This window comes from Oncorhynchus nerka, linkage group LG10, assembly GCF_034236695.1.
Source record: "Oncorhynchus nerka isolate Pitt River linkage group LG10, Oner_Uvic_2.0, whole genome shotgun sequence".
In the NCBI taxonomy this organism is placed as follows: domain Eukaryota; kingdom Metazoa; phylum Chordata; class Actinopteri; order Salmoniformes; family Salmonidae; genus Oncorhynchus; species Oncorhynchus nerka.
Genome location: NC_088405.1, coordinates 33806975 through 33819347, shown reverse-complemented (window position 1 = coordinate 33819347; position 12373 = coordinate 33806975). Strand labels below are relative to the sequence as shown.

The 12373-nt window shown below is 42.0% G+C and overlaps 1 protein-coding gene across 1 annotated transcript; it reads left to right on the top strand.

Moving 5' to 3' along the window:
- The first annotated feature begins 293 nt into the window (after positions 1–293).
- Positions 294–12295, top strand: LOC115135193 (ras-related protein ORAB-1). The gene is made up of 7 exons (XM_029669615.2): positions 294–511; positions 653–721; positions 6826–6898; positions 7206–7301; positions 8986–9081; positions 9259–9390; positions 9666–12295. The coding sequence occupies exons 2-7, from the start codon at positions 708–710 to the stop codon at positions 9861–9863; spliced, it is 609 nt and encodes a 202-aa protein (XP_029525475.1). The 5' UTR covers positions 294–511; positions 653–707; the 3' UTR covers positions 9864–12295.
- Positions 12296–12373: the final 78 nt, after the last annotated feature.

Genomic DNA, 12373 nt, shown 5'->3' with positions numbered 1-12373 from the left:
TGCCTTCAGTTAATTTTGCCATCCTTACATTGTATCTCCCCAGTGGTGGTTGTTGTCGTCCTTATTAAGTTACTCATTCAAAACATTATCATGGTCTTACATTATGAGAAAGTAATGACAAAGAGCAACAATTTGTCAGTTGTTTTTTTAGAACTAATCTCAGAATTATTTTAATTAAACAATGACAGGCTTGATTTAGATTTGATTAAGTCTGATTAAGCCATATGGAGAGCAATTTATTTCTCCAGTCCAGACTGGAATTCATGCCAACATTTTGCCACGTTTCACTAATGACGTAACCTCTCCTTAGCTTTGACAACAAGCAGAAGGGGCAAACGAGCGGTTGAAACATCGACCAGCCTAGTTGCCTACATTGTCAGTAGGGCACTGTAGCCATATTCTTCACGGCAGAACATACTCAATATTTGACGACCCTTTAGGAACAAACTACGTTTTCCGAAAATCGCTCAACTCTCTAAGGCTTCTCTGTTTGTGGAGTTGCTATTTCCTGGTTGGTAACGTTACTAGCAGCCATTTTGGGTTTCAGACAACTAGCCTGTTTTTGGAGGAGTACCTTGTCACCTAGTTAAATTAGCTAGCTACTGTTTTATCGAAGGAATTAGCTAGCTAAGTATTTATTTCGATTTTTCAGAGCGGAAGGGGGTGTCGTTTTATAAGAAGAGGGGATTTACTGTGACGAGTCCACGATGAATCCCGAATAGTAAGTAGCTAGCCAGCTAACGTTAACTGATCAATTGTCTAAGAAGTGCAAGCTAGCTAACTACTATTGTCACAGTGTTGTTTATTGAACTCATAATAACGTTTCACACAGGTGAATTATATGTTTGTAGACAGTTGTTGTGAGTTTGCTAGCTAGTTGCTAAGTAGCATCTACCTTAGTTAGCTAGCAAGCTAGCCAACGTAACGTTACCTAACGTTCATCAGTTAGTTAACGATAAGTGCTGTTGTCAAAGGGAACATTACTTGGTTGGTAACTAACGATACGACTTACCTTTTTACTTATATTATAGCTAGTAGTCTGACTATACAAGGCACGTCTGCTAACGTTACATGTTATGATTATCGTTAGCCATGCAAGTCATTATGCGAGTGTGTAACGTTACGGCAGCCTTTGTGCGCTTGTGGTCAATAATTAATGTAACTAGCTTGCCTTTTAAATGACATTCAGTGAATTTGGCCCTCAAGCGGAAAACACGCAAGGGGACAGTCAATGCCACCCCCTCTCTACATCCTGAGAGTCATGTGTAGGTCACGAGCGTGCCAGCCATATGCCATGCCTCTTTCAACACACTCATAGGGTTGTTTGGCAAGTAATGGTTTGTCTACTAGTACCATCCCTCCATTCAGATTGGCAAGTACCTGATTACTGTAGTTTAGGCCTATAGGTTTCTCTTTTGTGATACAGCTTTTGTATTTCAGCTCAGTTTAAATGGCATGACTGAACATCTGATTTTAAATGGTATTTACAATATTACATTCTGATGACACAATCTAGTGCATATGACTTTGCATTGAAAGGGTAGCCCTTTCCTTCCTTTTTTTGACAGGCACACTATACTATTGCCTCCATTTATATCCATTACAGTTATTAATTTGAAACGTCACGGGGTTGTTATTAATTGTAAGTCAGTTGCTCTTGAACTCTTAAACTGTGTGTAGCATCACATTTTTTGGGTCACATACACATATTTAGCAGATGTTATTGCGGGTGTAGCAATGCTTGTGTTCCTAGCTCCAATAGTGCAGTAGTATTGTAACAATTCACAATACACACATGTAAAATAATGGAATTATGAAATATATAAATATTAGGACGAGCAATGTCTTGAGTGGCATTGAATAAAAAAACAGAATACAGTTCATATGAAATTAGTTAAACAGTATGTAAACATGATTAAAGTAACCAGTGATTCCCATCTCTATGTACATAGGGCAGCAGCCTCTAAGGTGCAGGGTCGAGTAACCGGGTGGTAGCCGGCTGGTGATGGCTATATAACAGTCTGATGGCCTTGAGATAGAAGCTGTTTTTTAGTCTCTTGGCCCAGCTTTGATGCACCTGTACTGACCTCGCCTTCTGGATGATAGCGGGGTGACCAGGCCGTGGCTCAGGGGGTTGATGTCCTTGATGATCTTTTTGGCCTTCCTGTGACATCGGGTGCCGTAGGTGTCCTGGAGGGCAGGCAGTGTGCCCCCGGCGATGCGTTGGGCAGACCGCTCCACCCTCTGGAGAGCCCTGCGGTTTGCAGGCAGTGCCAAGCGGTGATACAACCTGACAGGATGCTCTCAGTTGTCCATCTGTAAACATTTGGGGCCATGATTAATTTCTTCAGCATCTTGAGGTTAAAGAGGCGCTATTGCGCCTCAGTCTGGTGAAGATGGCTGTTGCGCCTTCTTCACCACACTGTCTGTGGGTGGACCATTTCAGATTGTCAGTGATGTGTACGCGGAGGAACTTTAAGCTTTTCACCTTCTCAGCTTGCAGTCCCGTCGATGTGAATAGGGGCGTATTGTCTCCTGAAGTCCACGATCAGCTTATTTATTTTGTTGGCGTTGGGAGAGGTTATTTTCTTTGCACCACTCCGCCAGGGCCCTCACCACCTCCGTGTTGGCTGTTTCGTTATTTTTGGTAATCAGACCTAGTACTGTTGTGTCGTCTGCAAACTTGATTGAGTTGGAGGCGTGCATGTCCACGTAGTCATGGGTAAACAGGGAGTACAGGAGGGGGCTGATCACACATCCTTGTTGGGCCCCTGTGTTGAGGATCAGTGTAGTGGAGGTGTTGTTTCCTACCTTCACCACCTGGGGGCCTCGGGATATGTAGTTTCCATTTTGCACAAAGTCCAGTGTAGTTCCTTGAGGGCTATTGTGGTATCGGCTTGAGGGGGAATATACACTGCTGTGACTATAACCGAAGAGAATTCTCGTGGGAGGTAATACGGTCAACATTTGAGATATTCTAGGTTGGGTGAACAAAAGGACTTGAGTTCCTGAACATTATCACAATCACATCCTGAGTAGTTAATCATGAAACATACACCACCGCCTTTCTTCTTTCTGGAGAGTTCTTTATTCCTATCTGTGCGATGTACTGAGAACCCAGCTGGCTCTAGGGACAGGGACATTATATCCGGAGAGAGCCAGGAGATCCTCACCCTGAGCTCGTCTACTTTATTGTCCAGGGACTGAACATCAGCGAGTAAAATACTCGGAAGCTAATAATGTCAGCCAGGCCCTAACAGTCTGTGGATCAGAAGCTCAGCTCCAGCAGATGAGATAGGGCCTGGCTGACACACTGTGACTCTCATTGACCTCTGTAGTAGTGAGGAAAGGGAACCTCTGGTCTGATCTAAACCCTGCTTTTCCTCGACACCTCTTATTAGACTGCCCTCCCCGAGGAGAGACTGAGATAGGAATGCTAAAATTGCAGTGTTTGATCCTGTGGCGTTTGTAGAATTTTGTGATTGAATGCCACATAGTGTGTTTGCATGTGTTATAGGTGTGGGTGTTTTCAAAGGAATTTTAAAGTCGAATGTCATGTGAAAGTCGAATAATGGTGGGTGGTGTAATGTGTTTGCAGCATACAAAGTATCATTCAATCCGACTTAAAACAAACACTGACTGTGATAGAGGAGAGGGATGGACAGGTTTTTGCTGTAGGCTTTTCCCTCTCCGTCTTGCATGACCAGTCAGCGGTACTACTAGCCTTTCATAGAGGCTGTCATTATCCTCAACCATCTGCTTAACGAAGAGGGCATGACTGGAATTCATTCCAATGGGAGAGGAAAGGGACAGGGAGGCAGGAAACCGGGCTGCATCAGAGCTTCTTAGCCTTGGGGCTGGGTCAGATCACACCAGACTAGAGCGTCGCCTCAGTTCTTCCGAACCTTCCTTACTTCCTTTGACTGTACTACTGGAGAGACTGGAGGGGGATCTGAAGTCCAGCTGAATTCCCCTTTGCTGTGGAATGCTTAATCAGCTTACAGGAGTTTCCGTACCTTTTTCTGTGTAGCCTAGTTGTATGGCACAGCCCATGTCAAATAAAAAACAGCGTACAGAGTGGAGGGGGTTGAAAGAGCGAGAGCTCTCTGTGTGGGAATGCCTCGGTTAGAGGTGAACATGAGTGGACAATAGCTGTAGCCTATTGTTTGCAAGAGTTTTTTTTTTTTTTTTTTTACTGGTCTGACCTATTTAGATAGGGAAGCATTAGTGTAGCCTAATTCACACCGTTGGGAGTGGGACAGGATGTATGGACTGTCGATGCTCAGAATTTTGTTGTCGTATCTATCCTACTGGTGTTTCTGCTCATATAAATGAGCATAGCATGAATTGGTGTATTCGAGCAAGCAGAAATGGAGCAAGGAATGGTGTTTTAGAAGTTAGGCTGATTTGTTTTTTTGTTGCAAGATTAGTGTTTGGTAAGCTGTGGTTGCTATGCTGTTATGCTTTTTTAGTTCTTGGTACAAGCCTATTTGACATGAGGTCCAATTAGTCATGTTTGTGTGTCTGTTTTGTGTATCTCATAACTGACCAAGGTTAGCAGCATTCTGAAATCTGATCTTTTGAACTACAGGGAGCTTTGGCAAACTCTGAACAATGGCTCTGTTGTAACCGCTTAATCATGAATTGTCTGCGCTCAATTAAAGTAGGCTTCTTGGTGAAGTCAGGCACAGGCCTACTAAGTTGGTAGTGTATTCTGTTGAACACGCTATGCTGTTGTCAGTCACAGTGCAGTCTTTACCTCTTTTAAAATTCTCTTGTCTGAGTGTGTATCACATGAGCACTGAAATGAGCACTGAACCCCCCCCCCCCACTGACTTGTATTTCCTTGTGTGGTTTTGCTGACCATGCACAGCTCAGTATTGTGAGGTTTAATTTAATTTGCCTGTAGAAAACTATTTTCTGTACCAACAACTATGGAAGTTTGGGTTGCTGTGTGGATTGAATTGGCCTGCTTTCAACTTGTGTGTGATTGTCTATAAATGGGTTGGCGTGAAAGAGCTTTTTAGGCATTATGTAAGCGTCATAAGACATCACACATCCTCGCTGCTGATTGTGTGGTGGTGAGACAAAAATAGTTATTCTAAGAGTTTGTCTAATGCAGCATCTTGCCTAACGCAGTGAAATCAATAGGCCTTATGGCAATGGCATCTTGGAATTGTCTGAAGCATGGTCACAATTAGATCTCTTCTGGTTATATGGTGAAGTGTGAAGAAAGGCATTACATTACTGTAGATCCGGGTTCGATTGCCGCGACCAGGTGACCCATGAGGCGGTGCGGCGAGCACATTGGCTCAGCGTCGTCCGGTTTAAGGGAGGGTTTGGCTGACCGGGATGTTCTTGTCCCATCGCTCTCTAGCGACTCCTGTGGCAGGCCGGGTGCATGCACGCTGACACTGTCGCCAGTTGGACTGCGTTTCCTCCGACACATTGGTGCGGCTGGCTTCCGGGTTAAGCGAGTAGTGCGTCAAGAAGCAGTGCGGCTTGGCAGGGTCGTGTAATCGAGGGGGGACGCATGGCTGTCCAACTTCGCCTCTTCTGAGTCCGTACAGAAGTTGCAGAGATGGGACTAGACTGTACCTACCACTTGGATATCATGAAAAAGGGTAAAAAAGAGTTGATCTTTCTTGACAGAAGTACCAAAAGTAACAAAAAAAGATTATAGAGTATTGAACCGTTTTTAATGTTCTAGTATGGGAAAAAGTACAGAAGTTTCTGTGTACCGTGCAACACTAATTAGAACATTATTCCCTTTCATGCCGAGGCTTGTTGGTTATCGAAAGGAAGAGAGCTGGAAAGATTTTAAATACATTGAGGAACTATGGCTGTAAAAACAGACTTTACTGTTTGAGGTGAGGAAAAAATTTACTTTGAGAAGCTCCACAGCTCTTTAGTGTAGTTAAGACAAATACTATCAGACATCCCCAAATGGGCACATTTATGCATTTGTGAGCTGACCAGGTAGCCTAGGCTTACTTCTATGCGTAATTAGGTGCGCGGTGTCCTTATTCAACAATGACAGAAGCGCGCCAAACAAAAGGCTGCATAAATTGACAACTCGTAAATGGAAAGAAATGAACCAAAACTTGTTTCTCAAGTGTCGTAAGTTGTGATCTCTGCAAACAACGTGTACACTCCAAGGGGTGTGAATATTTTCTGAATGCACTGAATATGCAATTGATAGACACTAACAATCAAAGGACAAACAGTTCACACAATCAAATTATGAAACAATGAATGCACACTACTTGGAGGGAGAGCGCATTCTGGCAAGAGATGCTCCTTGTGCAGCTTAGCCACACTTCCCTTCTTCTTGACTCAACATTTTAAAATTATACCCAGGACACATTATCTTCAAACATACTGTAGGTCCTAAGGAATATTCCCTGAAATGGTGTCACGTCCAAACATTAGCCATTTATGGAAAACCAATGCAATTTCAAAATGAATTAAATTTCACTTATTTGATCAATTGTATCAAATGGCTTGGTGTGCCAAGGCAAATACCCTCACGGCAAGTGTGTCTTACGTTGCCAATGCCTGTTTTAAGAGTGATGCCACCCACGCTGCCTCCTCAATGGATTAGTCCACTGAGACGGGCGGGACTCAGACTGGCGTGCCATGAAATAAAAATATATATATTTGTGACCAGTCGAGTAAATGGGGGTCAGCCCTAAAGCTGTCTTCTGAGTTTAGAGTCCCAGGCTTGACAATGGTTATACTTTTGTTGAAACTGTGGAAAGTCTGGAATCCTGTTTTAAAACAAGGTTGTTAAAATAAATAAAAACTTTGCTCCTCTCTCCACAGTGACTATTTATTCAAGCTGCTCCTGATTGGTGACTCTGGTGTCGGAAAGTCATGTCTTCTACTCCGATTTGCAGTAAGTGTCCTATTGATTCGTCCATGTCCTATAAGTGTCTCATAGCCATTCATAAATTGCTCGCACTAATCACTCATTAGCTGTTCATAGGCTGAACCAGTCATATTAATAATGATGTCATATTAGTGCACTGCTTTAGTATTCAACTTCTATATTAATACTCATGTATGTTAATTTTACTTATCTTGTTTACTCTCCTATCGCGGTAAATGGTCATACTTTTGATTCCTTTTTTCTCTCGACTGAAAATGTATGAAAGGGTTAAGGATTTGTACTTTTTCACAGACTCTTCTCTCTCTCTCCACAGGATGACACATACACAGAAAGCTACATAAGCACAATTGGAGTAGACTTCAAAATACGAACTATAGAATTAGACGGAAAGACCATTAAACTTCAAATCGTAAGTGTTTCCCCGACACATCTTTGTTTTTCTAATATGGAAAGGGAAACTTCCAAGCTATACTAACAAGGACCTAACAAGTGTGCCTTTCTGCATCTGGCCACATTTGTACCATGGAATTTCTGAAAAAATGCCATTGTGGGCATTCCTAAACAGAACCTAACTCTAGATTGTTCATCAAATATCGCAAAGGCAGAGGCCTCCTACATTATTAAGACACATGGTTGACTAAAATTGTGATTTATCGATTTAGAAATGTCCTTCTCTCATCTGTTTGAGGTGCTTGCGTGTGTTCTTATTTGTCACATTTGGTGAATGTGCGATGAAGCAGCATCTATTTGCAGGGTGTCCGCAGGTACTTCATTTAATACTTTAAGACTTTTATCTAAATTAAAGGCTGTAAAATGTCTTATTTTAAACATTTTAGTTTTCAATGGTCCGGGGATGACTAGTGTTTCTGCTACGTTGTGCAGCTTCTTAATGTGATGAATATAAATAATAGCCTACAAGCTAGGTTGCTTTTCAATGTTTGAGTTTGCTCCCACTGCTAGCAAAAAGAGACATTGTTGGCCTCAACCTGTGACATTCTAACAGGCACACATGACTTAAGTGGCCCTGTTACCAAAGTAACCTTAAAGGGGCAGCTAAATATTTTTGTCTGATATTTTTGTTATAATACTCATTAAATTAAATTGAACCGTAGTCCACATGACTTTTTACTAATAATACATTTATTGTTTTAGAAACATTACTAACCATGACCATCTGTTATTGTGTGTGTTTGTGTAATTATGGCATCAACAAAAAATCTGGTCTGGAAAAAATTGGGATGGCTGGTAGATTTTTTTATTTTTATGTACCTGCCACAGTGGCTGGTATACAAAGTTTGTTTTAGGCCCTGGTAATACAGTTGAACAGTTGAAGAGAGGATGTTCTCAGCTTTGTGCAGGTATATATATTTTTTTCTCAGCTGTCTGTTTTACAGCTGGGATATTAACATGGATTTGAGATATGGGGCGTGCGAAATGAGCATTGGGCATTAGGCCATATGACAGTAATGTTTTTTGTTAGGACAATAATAATAACTGATCAATTAAAACATGGCTACTTCCAGTGACAATTATAGTTAGAGGTAGGGATCTAGCTAATGTGTTTTGAGTTTCCACTTACCCAGCTGGTGAATTAGCCCCAAATATATTAGTCTATGATATTAGTGCACATAAAGATGTAGGCGAATTCATCTCTTTAACTACAAATACTGAGTCCTATTTTAACAGTAAACTAGAACAATGGTCTAATTGTCAAATTCATGGCAATAGCTGGATTAGGTTGCAGTGCACATCAAAATATCTTGAATCATGCATTCCTGCTTAGATTAAACAAGATATTTGAATACCATCTCAGTAGTCCATTGCACTACTTTATTAAAGCACTGTGAATGCCATTAAAAATATGGGGAAAGTGTCAGGTTTGTGGCACACGAAGACCTCATTGTTATTAAATTGCATTTCAAGTTGCACTAAAAAGGTCTTAAAATGTCTTCAATTCAACTTGATGAAACCTGCAGATACCTTGTATTTGGCGGTGTGTGTGTGGCAGCATCTATTTGTCAGAGAGCGCGTGTGTTTGGCAGTCCTGTATTTATGACTGACTGCATATCTCTGCTGTGTATTGACGCTGACAGTGGGACACGGCGGGGCAGGAGAGGTTTCGCACAATCACATCCAGCTACTACAGAGGAGCCCACGGCATTATCGTAGTCTACGACGTCACAGACCAGGTCAGTCTGTCTCTTTTAGCACAGTCGATCTTTAACTTGTCACTGTGTTTGGGCTTTCTGGCTTCTTTTTCAGAATTGAAAGTCAGGAGTGCAGGTGAATTAGTATTTTGACAGACTTACCTCACAAATATATTGCCTACCCTGATGTGTTGGTTTTGATTCTCTTTCTTCTTCTAGGAGTCCTTCAACAATGTCAAGCAGTGGCTACAGGAAATCGACCGCTATGCCAGTGAAAATGTCAACAAGCTATTGGTGGGGAACAAGTGTGACCTGACCACAAAGAAAGTGGTGGATTACACAACAGCAAAGGTAAGGGCTTTTAACCAAGACAATGAAGACACTGGGTTATCAGATGGAGCAGAAGTAATGCCTGTTTCCAATTAACTTTTTGAAAAAATGTTGTCGAGCTGTGGTTACCAAACTTTTGAATTGAGATTTTGTTGAGGCCCCCAAACATTCCAAATGGTTTTGGACACAGTCGGGTCTCTACAACCGAGGAATAAATTAGTAGCAGTAATAGTCTACAGTCCTGTCATGAATGCAGCAGCTCCCCTAACCCTCTCTTGCCATTCCTTTCTCTGCAGGAGTTTGCAGACTCCCTGGGCATCCCCTTCTTGGAAACGAGTGCCAAGAGCGCCACCAATGTGGAGCAGGCCTTCATGACCATGGCTGCTGAGATCAAGAAGAGGATGGGGCCCGGGGCCACGACCGGAGGCAACGAGAAGTCCAATGTCAAGATCCAGAGTACGCCTGTCAAACCTGCCTCGGGGGGCTGCTGCTGAGAGAGAACCCCACCAACACCTCTACCCCAATCTCAAGCACCCCCCTCTAGCCTGTCAGCCCCCTCCACCTGGCCCCATTTTCCACCATGCCCCACCTTCCTAGCCTAACCGTAACCGAGAGAGGGAAAGTCTGATAGAAAGAAGTTGTGTGTGCGAGAGGGAAAACAAAATGAAGTTGCCTGAATTTGTACTGTAGCCGCACTACCAAGAAAATAAATCATTATCCCCCCTCCCTTATTGCCCTGGTAATTGATGATTAGTAGTACTTTCTAGGCAATCTGTTAGCAGTCAGATGGACATGTCCCTCACTGGCCCCCTCCTGGAGAGGCTTTACCCCCACCCTTCCCCGGACCACCTCAGAGACAACTGATTTTGTTTGCCCCCTCACCCCCGCAGTTAACACCCCCTCTGTGTGCAGGGTTATGAGAATAATGTGTGTGTATCTCACTGCATTTCTACGTCGGGATTGGTCTGTGGTCAAATTCAATTATGTTTTCTATTCTTCTGTCCCCGTCTTTTTTCTTTGCTTTCCTTTCCTGTTGGTTATTTTACGGTTTGTGTCGGCATGTCTCTCTAAGGTGTTTATTCGCGAATATGAGTGTCAGCCAACTGCACAAGTCTCTCACTGTCTCGTGAAAAAGTACTGAAAAATATACCAGTACCAGTCAAGCGTTTGGACACCTACTCATTCAAGGGTTTTCATTTGGACTATTTTCTACATTGTAGAATAATAGTGGACATCAAAACTATGAAATAACACATGGAATAATGTAGTAACCAAAAAAGTGTTAAACAAATCGAAATATATTTTATATTCTTCAAAGTAGCCACCCTTTGCCTTGGTGACAGCTTTGCACAATGTTGGTATTCTCTCAACCAGATTCATGAGGTAGTCACCTGGAATGCATTTCAATTAACAGATGTGCATTAATTTGTGGAATTTCTTTCCTTAATGCGTTTGTAGGGGTGGTATACAGTTGATAGCCCTATTTGGTAAAATACTAAGTCCATATGGCAAGAACAGCTCAAATAAACAAAGACTAATGACAGTCCATCATTACTTTAAGACATGGTCAGTCGATCTGTAAAAATTCAAGGGAATTTGAAAGATTCTTCAAGCGCATTCACAAAAACCATCAAGCGCTATGATGAAACTGGCTCTCACGGGGACTGGCCCAGAGTTACCTCTGCTGCAGAGGATAAGTTAATTAGCATTAACTGCACCTCAGATTGCAGCCCAAATACATGCTTCACAGAGTTCAAGTAACAGACACATCTCAACATCAACTGAGAGAGACTGCGTGAGTCAGGCCTTCATGATTGAATTGCTGCAAAGAAACCACTACTTAAGGACACCAATAAGAAGACTTGCTTGGGCCAAGAAACACGAGCAATGGACCTTAGACCGGTGGAAATCTGTCCTTTGGTCTGATGAATTCAAATTTAAGATTTTTGGTTCCAACCGCTGTGTCTTTGTGAGATGCACAGTAGGTGAACCGATGATCTCCGCATGTGTAGTTCCCACCATGAAGCATGAAGGTGTGATAGTGACACTGATTTATTTAAAATTCAAGGCACACTTAACCAGCATGGCTACCGCAGCGATACGCCAACCCATCTGGGTTGTGCTTAGTGGGACTATCATTTGTTTTTCAACAGGACAATGACCCAAAACACACCTCCAGGCAGACCAAGGAGAGTGATGGCGTGCTGCATCAGATGACCCAGCCTCCACAATCACCCGACCTCAACCCAATTGAGATGGTTTGGGATGAGTTGGACTGCAGAGGGAAGGAAAAGCAGCCATCAAGTGCTCAGCATATGTGGGAACACCTTCAAGACTGTTTGGAAAATCATTCCTCATTAAGCTGGTTGAGAGAATGCCAAGATGTCAGGCAAAGGGTGGCTACTTTGAAGAGTCTAAATCATGGTTACTACATGATTTAATGTGTTAATTCTACAATATAGACAATAGTAAAAATAAAAACCATTGAATGAGGTGTCCAAACTTTTGACTGGTACTGTATATATGCTTATGTATATATGTATGATCTGATTTGCTAGTTCTGTAGACTTCATTACATTATCTGAGTAGTCTTGACTTAATTTCTGAATTAAATTTGTGGCTGTAGGCAATTGTAATTTTGTTGCTCAACATGTCAGATTTAAACAATAAATATTGTAGTTCCAGAATGTATGATACAGAAAGATCTATCTGCAATTCTTGGTGGAATATGTAGAAACATTTTGTTTTAATTATTTATTCTACATTTATGGCAAATAAATTGCACCAGTAATTTAGGATTGGTTTGCAAATGGGCCATTACCTGTGGAATATCTTCATTCAGAATTGCATATATAAAACTTTTTTTCTTTTTCATAATTATGGCAACTAAATACAGTTTTAAAATAAATCTGTTCCCATTTCTCTAGCACCGTTTACAGAGTTCAGTATTGTTGCTGTATGGATGTCTTTTTTTGTAGTGGTAGTGGTCTGTCCCGATATCATT

Excerpts from the sequence above, each read along its gene's own strand:
- LOC115135193 (XM_029669615.2), top strand. Across the intron at positions 6,899-7,205 it reads GTCTTCTACTCCGATTTGCA|GATGACACATACACAGAAAG; the intron begins GTAAGTGTCCTA and ends CTCTCTCCACAG. Across the intron at positions 7,302-8,985 it reads AGACCATTAAACTTCAAATC|TGGGACACGGCGGGGCAGGA; the intron begins GTAAGTGTTTCC and ends TGACGCTGACAG.